The 12,409-nt window shown below is 40.3% G+C and overlaps 2 protein-coding genes across 2 annotated transcripts in view; both read right to left on the bottom strand.

The window, feature by feature from the left end:
- LOC133504638 (protein 4.1-like) overlaps positions 1-12,409 on the bottom strand; it is a 215,013-nt gene that overhangs the window by 89,060 nt on the left and 113,544 nt on the right. The gene's annotated exons all lie outside the window — the stretch shown is intronic.
- Positions 908-8,826, bottom strand: ccn2b (cellular communication network factor 2b). Its single transcript, XM_061827012.1, has 6 exons — positions 8,811-8,826; positions 5,855-5,995; positions 4,573-4,789; positions 3,578-3,829; positions 3,180-3,436; positions 908-2,879 (listed from the first exon to the last, which is right to left on the bottom strand). The coding sequence occupies exons 2-6, from the start codon at positions 5,906-5,908 to the stop codon at positions 2,574-2,576; spliced, it is 1,086 nt and encodes a 361-aa protein (XP_061682996.1). The 5' UTR covers positions 5,909-5,995; positions 8,811-8,826; the 3' UTR covers positions 908-2,573.

Here is a 12,409-nt window from a genome sequence, read left to right on the forward strand (position 1 = left end):
GTGGATGATGAGCTGGAGGCTGGACGGAGCAGGCAGCCCAGATGAGGAGATCGCACTGCAGCAAAGCTGGCAGGCAGCAGCAACGTCCGCCCCCTCGCACATCCACGGCGGCTTTTATGCAGCAAATTCTCCTCACGGACGCAGAGAGGGATTGATGGTTGTAGCTGGGATCGCAATACAGTTGAGAAGTGGTGGGATGTCAACAAATACAAACACTGTACTTTGTTACTGAACTTAAGTGTTGTTCAAGTCTCGATAATATTTACTTACCTGACAACTTTTTACTTTTCCCTCCCCGCTTCTCCACGAAATTACAATGCGATACGTGTACTGTACTCTGTACTTGTGTAAATTGTACTTGTCCTGAGACCAACTGTAACAAGCTGCAATTGAAAGGGAGTCCTATGCACCAAAGAATTTTTAAATCCATTTTTAAGTATGATGCTGTCAAACCTTCCCTGTAATTGTGAAATAATTGTCTTTTATTACAGACACATATGTGGTCTCAAAAAATGGTTCTCAAACCACCTTGAAAACTACTACCATAATGAGTAACAAGAATATACAGAAGCATTGTAAACCCAAGTGTTCATTAAAAACATGACAGGGATTTTATTTCTGAAATGTATACTTAATATTATTGTAAACTGCTGTAACATTAAGCACAGTATAAACATTAACACTATGCTTGAAAATCAAAAAGTGTATTTAAATAAGTGCTCATTTGTTACATTTATTTTGTAGGTTAATTATTGTTTGTAAACTTTTTTTTAGTTTTATTTCACAAATCGATACTCCTACTACTACTTCACCTGCAGCTGCAGTTTATGGAGCAGAAGGACTGACAAGAATGAGCACAGACAAGGTAATACATTCTACATTTACCCACAAGAATGAGTGCTCAGTATATCTATAAAAATATACTTTCTTTATTGAAAAAGAGACAAAAGTGCAAGAGACGAGAACACATTAGAATCTTAGACGTGGTTACAGTGGAAAAACTAAAACAATATCATACAGTCAGCGTTAAACATAAATTATAGTACAAAACTGTACACAGTCTCAAAGTATTCACACTAGGAATGCATTTGCTGGCTGCCAAATGTGTCATTTCTTTTGTTTTGTTTTGCTTTTTTTAAATAAAATGAAAATCATCAAGTTGTATCAGCGATTACTTAGTTGTGCTACAATTGCGTCAAGATGCAAAATACAAATATGTTTTACGAAAGCAGTAGGGTCCCAACAATGTCTCAATGTAAGACTTGAACAAAATCGACATCCTCAGTCTAACAGCATCTCCACATTCTTGTGGGTTTTTGTCAATTTGGATTTTTAGTTGGCCACGGCAACACAAATGTTCACAACTTGTCTGTCCGTGGCCAGAAAATGGCCATGTTTGGAAAGGATTTAATACAAAGGAACGGAAGTAATACATGCAACAATGCCTAAGGCAAACTTCACCCCTTTGTATTGGTCGCCAGTCAAATCACAGGGCACATAAACGGAAAACTGTTCAAACTCACATCCACATCACTGAGTGGGAACTGAAACCACGCGACCCAGGCAGGCGTACTGTACGCACAAGTAACCAATTTTTATGTACGGTAGTTTTTACAGAATACCTTTACTTTAGTCCAAAGATACCACGACAGCAACTAATGATCTATTTCACTAACTGCAAACCCTGCGTACATTTTTCAGACCCAAGAATACATTGTCAGACAGGGATGAACAGTAGTAGTCAGTATGGGTCAATTCATTAGCGGACTGTTTGTAGCTTTAACTTTGCTCTCAAGCAACAAAAGTTAAGTTGTCAATGGAAAAAAAGTCACGTGTTTCAGCGAGCCTCTCAGATCATACGCCAATTCGCACCTAAAAATCCAATGTTGAGTTCTGTACTTCTTAGTTATTAAAAAAAAAAAAATGCATTGTATTGCATTGCATTTTCAGAGTGACCTGACATGAAAAGTTATTCAGGCTCATATTGAAAATTCTGTATGAAGGGTGAGAAAGCTGCCAATGAACATTTCTTGGTTTTTATATTTATATGCAGTACTTCCTAATTTTGATGCATCAAATGACAGCGGCAATGTGATTGCTACTGCATCTCCAAGAACCTCGACTCTTAGCCACCTTCCACTCTTCAGTCCTGCCTTTATGGTCTTTGCTTACGCCACCGGGCACTTTGTGGAAGGCATGATCAAAATGTAAAGTTATGGCAGAAGAATAAACATTCAGTGGGGGAACTAACCAGTCAGTGCTAACCCCCGATTAACAAATTAATTAATTAAAGACTTGCCCATCCATGTCGTCTTTTTGTCTTCCACACTACAAACTGTGATCGAGTAACTTATTGCGACGAGATTTCCCAATTGATATGGGTTACTTTTGAATCATTTTAAGAATAACATCTCAAAGCGAGATGTACCGTCCTCAAAACTAATCTTACAGCAAGACATATCCTATTCTTACATGGCATCTTTAGATGGAATTGTGTCTTGTGTAGTGGTTCAGATGGTGGGAAAAAAGAAGGAAGGAGAGGATGCAGTCGATGTAAAAAGGCCTTGTCAATATCACATGTTGTGATCGTAGTCACCGATCATCCTTCGTGTGTTGGAAGCCAGGAAGATATCATTGTCCCGCGGACAGTCGAAGTGGCAGGAGCACGTCTTGATAAACATCATCTTTTTTCTGAACACGTCTCCCTCCGGACAGCGGAACTCCACCTCAGCGGTAATGGTGCTGTGAGGTGTGCAGCATCTGTGGTTGATGCAAACGCCACAGAACTTTGGTTTGTACGACCTGGTGCTGGTGCAGCCAGACAACTCGAACCGCATTCCATGCTGGGCTTTCGGCGTCCGCACACATTTCTTGCCCCGCTGTGGAAGAGAATAATGTTATCAATACAGTATAATTTGAACTCTGGTAACCCATAACATCATTGCAATTGATATTTCTTGTCTCCTTTCATTGAGTAGCATTTAGTTTATGGGGATGGGGGGTTGCTAATCAAAAATTGTACACATGATTTCCTAATAACTCAGTGTCATATTTAAGTATTCATCATAATACACAGCTACTGTAATGAAATACACAAAGCGGCCATACTAAGGACTTGTCCACTGTTCAGCTTTTTACTGGGCTCCAACCAATCCCCCAAAACAAAGACATTCGTGTACCTTAATTTCTTTCTCTTGTTGGATGTTGCAGGGTCGGATCATACAGACCCTCGTCTGTCTCTCCAGCTGGCAGCGATGGTTGTCGTTAGTGATGCGGGACGAGACCCCCATTCCACAGGTGGCTGAGCACTCACTCCACTCTGTCGTCTGGACTAAGCAGTTATCTCTCGGACTCTCTGGTTTCGGTCCATGAAGGGCCACCTCCTTCAATCCTGGGATGGATTGTGAAGAGGGCAGTGGATGAATCTGAGAAGCTCCTGGAAAGGCAGAGACACAAATATAAAGATTTGCTTCTTCTGGGTGACATATATACTAAACAATCTGCACTGAATTGAGTCATGCAAGGTCTCAATGGATTTGTAATGAATACTGTGTGACGTGTCCGAGCTGCTACTGACCGCCCATCACTGACTGATAGTGGTGGTTCTGAGGGGTCTGGTCGCACACCCACTCCTCACAGCATTTTCCTGGGATGTGGATGCGGCGAGGGTACGGACAGTCGGGGGATGGCAAACGGACGTTGCTGGGACACGTCGGCACGCAGCCGATCTCACCATTCATACACACGCATTGGTGTTTGCAGCTAGGTTGGAAAGACTCTCCGCTGTGGTAAATGACACCACCCAAGTCACATGGCTGACCCTCTTGAGCTGCGGACAAATACGTAGATAAATACAGAGAGCTTTGCAAAATGCGCATTCACACATATGGACACATTATTTTTTAATTAATGTAACATTCATGCTTTTTGAATGTGAGAGCAAGCTGGAGTACCCAAAGAAAAACCATGCAAGTGTGGGGAGAACAAATACAATCTTATCTGAGCAGAGACTCAAACCTCGAAGCTCAAAAATGTGCTGCATATAGATTATTAAATACTTTTCAAATGTATTTCTTTATTATGCTGTTAAGTTATTTAAAGTACATATTGGGTGAGCTTCACTGTATTGTATATGAAGGCTTTGTATATTATTAGTGGTGAGTTAAGAATGTACAATATTTGTTTAAAAAGCATTAAAATTGCAATTTTTGATTTCATAAGGTTATTTGGGCCCTTTTCATTGGATAATTAGCCAGCAGAGCTGATTACTTTTATCTGACATTTTTAGAGCTGTTGAAATAGAGGCAACATGTCACAGGGTGACATCTTTCAAGGAACAGGACACCATTTTCTGAAAAGATTACATGTTTCATGTTTATCATGCTCAATCTCATGATAAAACAAACGGTATCCTTTTGCACTTGCATTTTTATAGCATAAACCATATAATTTATTTACTGGTACAACTAAACTGGGGCTGTCATAGACTCCCCATATAGGATTTGAAGCAGAGCAATGAATTACTCCACAGCTCAAACAGTAAATAATTTATTGGTGTGTGTTTTATGTTACCCAAACAGATGCCAGTGTCAGTGTTGCTCAGCAGCGCGTAGTCACAGTAGAGCTCTTTGTGGTGGTCGCAGGGCTCCAGCAGGTTGCAGGGCTCCCCAAGCTGCCTGGCGCACACTTTGCAGCAACCACAGCCATCCAGCACCAAGCTGGTGCCTAATGGGCAGGGAGGGGCGTCTGTGGGGCAGGCACAGGGCTGAGAGCACTCCTGGGCCACTGTCTGCAACAACAACAACAACGAAATATGAAGGCAACTGAATTCATTGTCATATGCACCATGAAAAGATGCAAGCTAAATCTAATGGTCGAAATGGTGTGGAAACACATTATAGTTACAAGGAAAAATAGTATGTGGACATTTTCACTCCCTGCATCACATTTTTTTTTACATGTATAATTTTGTTCAGACTTAAAGATTAGCGCTGCTCATGCACTTCATCAAACTTAAATGTTATTTGTAATCGTTTGGACTCACTCAGAAACCAAAAACAACAAAAAAACAAAAGTACAAGAAGCAATTCATCACATTGTACCATCCATCCATCCATTTTCTTAGCCACTTATCCTCACAAGGGTCGAGGGGAATGCTGGAGCATACTCCAGCAAAGCATATCAAGACAAACAGCCACACTCACAATCACAATTACACCTAGGGGTAATTTAGAGTGTCCATTTAATGTTGATGATGTGGGAGGAAATCCCAGCGGCCGAAGGAAACCCACGCAGAGATGGGGAGAATATGCAAACACTGTAGAGGTGGCTCTGGGATTGAACCCAGGACCTCAGAAATGTGAGGGCAACGCTTTACCATCTGACCCACCGTGCCTTATCTTTGAACAAGAAAATGTTCATTTGACTATTGTAATGCATCATATTGAGCTTCTTAGGTGTACCTAATGTGTGGCTCCGGGAAAATTACATTTCATCAAAAAAATAAAAATAAAAAAAGTCTTGTCGCGCTATCATGTTTTGGAGTCGTTTAATAGACGTCAAGATTGCCACAAGAGGGCGACATCCAACTGCACTCAAATTGCTGCACGCTTTTCATGTTTTGATTCTACAGTACAGCACAGTATTTTTACTGGAGACATACATGTAGGAAATTACTTCCACCGAAATTACTTCCACCGATAATTAGAAACTTTCAGATCCTACAATTAAGTACAGTACATGTCATATAATTTGGCTGCACACTAACATAGTGATGCACTTATACTTACTATGACTTTTCCAATAACTTCGACAAAAGAAAAAAATGGTGCAGGATGATAGAGACAAAACTTACCAAAGAGACTGTAAGCAGAAGAATAGAGAAGATTGCTGGACTTCCCACAAGCATGGTGGTTCACGAGCTGGTGTCCACTCGGTTTGAAGTTGTATTGGATCCTGTTGCAAGAGGCTGAGTCTTGTTGTGCTCCTGGGCTGACTGGTGAAAAGGATGATGGGGGAGTCTAGTTTAAATACCAACCCAGTGGGTGTAGCCAGAGGAACAAGAGCCCATGCCACTTTGCTCCAAGAGGTGAAAACATTCTGATTCAAAAGTTCTACATGCCTGCTCAATTATTAGTTCCCATGGGCGGTGTGGCTCAAATGGCACGGGCTCAAGAGCCAGCTGCAGAAAGCAGCAAAGACTTTTCTCCAATTAACATGGGCGAAAGCATGGGAAGGGTCTCTCATATGCTACCTGACAACATCTACAGAGAGGAAAAACTGCCGGAGTTTGAGCATTAAATGTTCTGCTCTGAGGATGAAAAATGATGTCATGAGGCGAGGTGATGGGTCTGGGAAATGAAAATGATGACTGCCAGACTTTGTGTGTAGTACAAGCAGTCCACAGCAGGCACAAGACAAAACAGACTTGCTTTCAAAAAGCTTTCAACAATGGACAAATTGACTGAGTTCAACCGTTGCATTGATACAATCTGTCATTTAAATACTTACAGTATTTGCCATGGTAGCATAAGAAGGCCTTTCACAGAAATATGAGTTTCTGCACCAATGTTGACACAAATGTTCTTTACCGCATGGTAAGTAATGTAATGTGGAGCCTGTACCAGTTCACTTTGAGCAATATTCTGGACTAGTCACCCATTAGTCGCAGCACATACTGTGCAGACAAATGCATAGATGCACACCTTGGCTATTTTTGTCACACTGCATTAATTCAATGGCCATTGTCCTGTTCATTGTGTGGTGGCTGCTTTGGCCACGTGGGGGCAGTATAAGACAGAGCGATGGATATGTTGTTCGTTGAAAAATATTAATATTAGTCATTCTTCACATGAAATAAAGAATATATGACTGTGAGCATCTTTGCATTGTCCGTGTTGCTGCACCATTTGTGTTCAAGACATTTTTTAAAGGGTTATAGCGCTGCAAATTACACAGTTTCAGCATTAGCATTAATTTAGCAGACTGAAAGGTTAGGCAATGTGGTTGTTTTGAACAGACAAGAGTAATTCTCTTTTTCTGATGTTTAATTTGACAGTAAACTTCAACAGGGAGTGACAATTAACAGCTTTAAGCCTCTTTTTTAAGAAGTGTTCATTATTTGCCAAAAAGCTGCTTATTGTTAAGTTTAGTTCACTGTTAACTGTTATAGAGGCATACCAAATTGAGAGGAGCTCATACTTGAGCATAATTGAGATCATACCGATTCCAATGCTTCAATGTGTGGTGATGTGGTTTACAAACGTGAATAATTAACACTTCAACATGGAGTTCATTTGAAAATGTATGAACGGCGGACACGATTTTGGTGGTTAAAGACAATCTAGGAATATATTAGAAGAGGGATCTGGATAATCAGCAAACAAGACGCTTCACTGTTTAAACAGCAATGGAGACATGACAAAAAGTCCCCATTTGCTTGCATCTCAAGTCATAAATAATAATGATATGACTTCTGAAGTTGAGGTTTTTAGACAGAAAATTTTGATGGACCTCATATACAAATGTGTTTAACTTCAGAAACGTTTTATACTCATTGCATGGTTGTGTACACATGACCCAAGTCCTCATGGTTATCTTTTTTACATGCAAGGTCGCCCAGACCAAAAGAACCATTTAGCTCAAACTTGCTGATTAAACATCCCAGATGGTTTGGATTGAGCTCTGATGACGTTCTCACCACAAACAACCAATTTGAAAAAGGACAAGAGGCCACCCAAGGGTCACAGCGTGGGTTGTTTTGATTGTGCCCAAGCACAATGGCAGTGTTCAGACCAGCATAAATGAATCACACAAGAGGGGGAAAACCCAAGAGATTATACTGGACAAAACACAGGTTGGAAAACATTGAGTTTGCTGACATGTCCACTTCACGAGGATTAAACCCAGAAAACCCCGAAGGAATTAAAGAATGTGTGTGATCCCTTGCAAAACATCTTGAGGAGGAAGTTGTGATGTATGCTTGCTTTTCTAATGATATGGATGCAAAGCCTGCCCACAAACAAGGAGGTACTCTTTCATCCATTAACGCCAAGCGAATGACCTTTGTCATTTAGATGACATCCCAGCCGATGTTGTCTCCTTCTGCTATCCAGCACACTGGCTTTCCTGGGTTCTATTGCACGGTTTGATGACTCGAAGTTGGTCCAAGTGATGCTTCGCGGGCATCTTCAGTGCAACACTGATGACACTGATTATCAAGTCCAAATTTTGAGATGAGATTAGAATAGGGTAGGTGGAAATAGCACTGTAGCATTTCCCCCGTTTATCCTAGCAATAAACAAATACATATTTCTTAAAGCAACATGGATATTTATGAAGCTCTACTATCAATTAATAAAAATAAGGATGAGAGGATTTATACAAGTCTGGAAAGACTGCATTCTTCTTATGTGTACTAGGAAACTGCCTCTCCTCAGTAACCACATTAGTACATGTTATTTGTTTCTTTTATCCTGCCACAAATATTGCACAAGTCCCTCTGGTAAAGACTAGAGACTAATAGCTGCCATTCCAGACAACTGACTTGATGCCTGCTGAATGACGTACATCCAGCTGGCATAAATCAGCTTTGTGTTCTTTCTCACAAAGGCGTGAGGTTCTCCTACCATGTGCTACACAAACACACTGGGCATGGTTGTCCTGAAAAATGCTCAGTCCACATAAGTATGGGATGCCCTTGAGCAGGGAGCATAAACCTGAATACAAAGTCTCCCAATTATGCTGTCTTTATGCTCGAGTTCATTTTGTCACTATCATTGGTGAGGCTTGAAAACTTTCTAAGTACTCACCAATACAGATTTTCAGTACCACTACCACAAGTAAAAAAGTGAACACAATGAAAAGTAATTGTGAAGAAAGACCTCTTTCTTTCTCACTTAAAATTATGATGAATGTTCGAATCAATGTAGTGTAGCACCAACTACTGGCTAGGAAGACTTACTCTCTTTTTTTTGCCTTCAATATTGTGGATGTTATTGGAAGCCTTCATGAATAGCCGATGCCTTTAATCAATCCATCCATTTTCTTAGCTGCTTATCCTCACAAGGGTCACGGGAGTGTAGGAGGCCGGGAACACCCTGAACTGGTTCCTGCCAACTGCAGGCCACGTAGAGACAAAGAGTTGCACTCACAATCGCACCTCAGGGCGATTTAGAGTGTCCAATTAATGTTGGATGTTTTGGGGATGTGGGAGGAAACCGGAGTGCCCAGAAAAAACCCACACAGGCACGGGGAGAATATGCAAACTCCACACAGCAAGGGCCGGGATTGAACCCGGGTCCTCGGAACTGTGAGGCCAACACTTTCCAGCTTCCCACCGTGCTGCAACGAAAACTTACTCTTTTTTTTTTTTTTTTTTTGCCTTCAGTATTGCGGCTGTTGTTGGAAGCCTTCATGAGTACCCGATACCTTTAAATAAGGTCGATATTGGCATAATACTGATAACAACTATTGGTAGTGGTCCATTCCTGAGCGTAATAACCCCTTTACTAGCTCCACAGGTGATTCTTTAAATCCCCAATTTTTAACTCTCTGCAAGATAGTTGGGTAGGCTCCAAACTGCCTGCAACCTGAGTAAGCAGCAGAGAAAATGGATGGATGGATGGATGGCAGTCAACACTGTCAAAACCAAAAGACAGTTGTAGTTATTGTAAATATTACTTTAGAATCCAATTTTTTTTTCTTCAAAACAAAACTCCCAATAATTGAAACACTTATATGAGTAAAAATTAATTGATTAAGCAAATTGAGTGGACTGTGAATGATCAAATTTAATGAAAATGACCTTTGCTCTTTTGGACTTTTTGTGATCCCTATTTTTGCACCCAGTCCAAATTCTTCGAAACACACACACGCTTAAACAATCCAAAGGCAAAACATTTGTGAATCAGATTCTTTGATGGCGGCTGAACTGTGCTTCAGTAAAATCAATTTGCTGAACTCCTACGCTACATTCTCAGATGTTGTGTAAGGTCACACATAATAACAGTGTGATTCCAAGTTTTTGCGCAGTTTTTGGGGTAAAACCCCATGTTTTATAAACTGTGTGGCATTTTGAATTTTTCAAGATATTCATTGATTTTGGCTGAGTGATCTTTGTATTGCCAACACATGTAGGTCAGTAAGTCTGTGTTTAAGCAATGTAACACCTCAACATCTCCTCCATCTGCCAGTCAAATATGCATACATTCATGCTCCATTTACCTCAACATTTCCAATCCGCCACCCCCACACCAACCTCGTGCTTTGCGTCATTCAACCCTATAAGCCTCATTTGTACATTTATTTCTTGTTCTAGCTCAAGCCTCTCTTCTTCTGTCCTGTCTTACTCCTGCCTCTGGCCATTCATTTTGAAGAAAATCTACTTTCAACTGTCAGATGTTATAGTCTTTTTCTTTACATTTGCATTGAACAAACAAGTCAACACATTTTCCAGAGGCTACTAGATTGTGAGTGTTTTCATGCAGGTCTCGGCATGTATGAATAGTACGCTATCCTGTTTTTGTTCGCTCACATTAAAGTAGTCTGTAGTAGAATAGTAAATCCTCAACAATGATCTGCCAGCAGCAGAAGAAATGGTCTTCTCCCATTTTGCACAGTCAGTGGTCATGGGGCACCTTCTTTCATATTTTTGGGTGAGCAATGATTCCATAACCCCAGTCCCTTTGGTGTTGATATGCACTGGAGTCAAACCTAGCCAGCTGACTGTAGAGATTGTTGGTCACAGCAGGATATGCAGAGTTAATTACATCCTGTGTTACAGTACAACAACTGAAGTGAGTGAAGGTGTTTGACTGGAATTGGAGCTCAGCTTGGTGATTTTGGCTGCAGCTTAGCTCTGTTCAGCCAAAGCACTGAAGCAAACTTTAACAGGCTCTTATTCACACAAACATCCGATGCATGAGTGCTGTGTTAGGCGTGTTGTCTTAAAAGACTTTGAATTCACTTTCGACATTCTCTTGCCAGGCTTGAAAGTGACAGCTCATGTTATGATTGCCCTTGGTTATTTAGGTAGGTATCAGGATTTTGCAAAAAACTACAAACAACCGATTTCCATGAAGGAGTGGCACATTTTGGTGCACATCTGGCAAAGGGTGTGTACTGAGGATTTTATTTTCATCTTTTCATCTTAGAATTTGCTTGCGATGTTGCCAGGTGGGGCAGTGACCCACCAAAATACTGTTGCAGAGCATTTCCATGCAATGTAGTCAGATAGATGATGGCCAATGTATGTTTGTCACTTGAATATAAAAGAAAGACACAAAATCATTAAATTAAAGCCTGTTTTGATGCATATCTCAAGTCAGCCGACTGACATTTTAATCACTCGCATTTTAAATAATTTTGAGGGTGTCATAAGCCGTGCTGTGTGCACGAAGGAGGGTAAGAGTGATTGTCAGCCCACAATTGGATGAATTTTTGACTTGTTTAGTATTTAGCACAGGTAATGTTAAAACTATTATGATAAGCATGTTGCTTTTTTTCTAAGAATCTTTCTGCAACAGTCATGTTAACATATTAAAACAGCCAACAGTACTTTGTAAAGTGGTGTTGTGTGAGACGATGAAGAACCGATTCATTTCTGTTGAGAATCTGGATAAGGTGCAGATATGGAATTTCCACACATTGACAAAATTGCTGTGACCCTTTTTGAGAAAGAAACAAAAACCCACAGTGGACACTGAAATAACTTGAAACTGATAAGCCTAGTTTGCCAAAATACATATTAACAGGCCACAAAGTTTCTGGAAGAATGTTCTTGGACAGATGAGAGAAAACTGGAAATCTTCAGCAAGTAACGTCAACTCAATATAACCAATGTAGACATAAAAAGGAAGCATACAAAGAAAAGAACACTGTACCTACTGTGAAAAAAAATGGAAGAGGCTTGCTTATCTTCTCAGGCTGCTTCCAGTACAAGGTTTCATTTATCTGTCACGGGTACAATGAAATCTTAAGTCCCTGAAGGCCTTCTAGAGCAAAATGGGCAGGTAAATGTTGTATAAAAAATATTGCAGCAGAGTAATTACATAGATCTCAGACAAAACCAAGAACATGTAATGTGTTGTACAAGAGTCTAGGGAAATTTACATGTTCTGTTGCTGATGTCAGCAGGCCAATGTCTGAATCAAGTAGGTTTTTGACCGAAATGTTGGGGAGCAAATATATAACTAAAAATTAAAGACTGTCATCAGGAATAAAACACCTGAAATTACTACTAGGTGTATTTTAGAGGGACATTCTTTCTGTTGACATCATTTTCAAGTTCAGCGGTATGGAAATCCCTTAAATTCATTGTTTAAAATGTCCAAAGCGCAATTCCAATGAAATTTGAACGTGTGAAATGTAAATAAAACAGAATACTACAATGATTTGATATTTGATATTT

This window comes from Syngnathoides biaculeatus, chromosome 1, assembly GCF_019802595.1.
Source record: "Syngnathoides biaculeatus isolate LvHL_M chromosome 1, ASM1980259v1, whole genome shotgun sequence".
Classification (NCBI taxonomy): domain Eukaryota; kingdom Metazoa; phylum Chordata; class Actinopteri; order Syngnathiformes; family Syngnathidae; genus Syngnathoides; species Syngnathoides biaculeatus.

What these genes read in the sequence shown, in the direction of transcription:
- ccn2b (XM_061827012.1), bottom strand. Translation starts at nt 5,908, where the DNA reads ATGCTTGTGGGAAGTCCAGCAATCTTCTCTATTCTTCTGCTTACAGTC. An exon ending in TTCTGCTTACAGTCTCTTTG is followed by an intron (nt 4,790 to 5,854) that starts GTAAGTTTTGTC and finishes TTGTTGTTGCAG; the next exon opens with ACAGTGGCCCAGGAGTGCTC. An exon ending in AACAAGAGAAAGAAATTAAG is followed by an intron (nt 2,880 to 3,179) that starts GTACACGAATGT and finishes TCTCTTCCACAG; the next exon opens with CGGGGCAAGAAATGTGTGCG.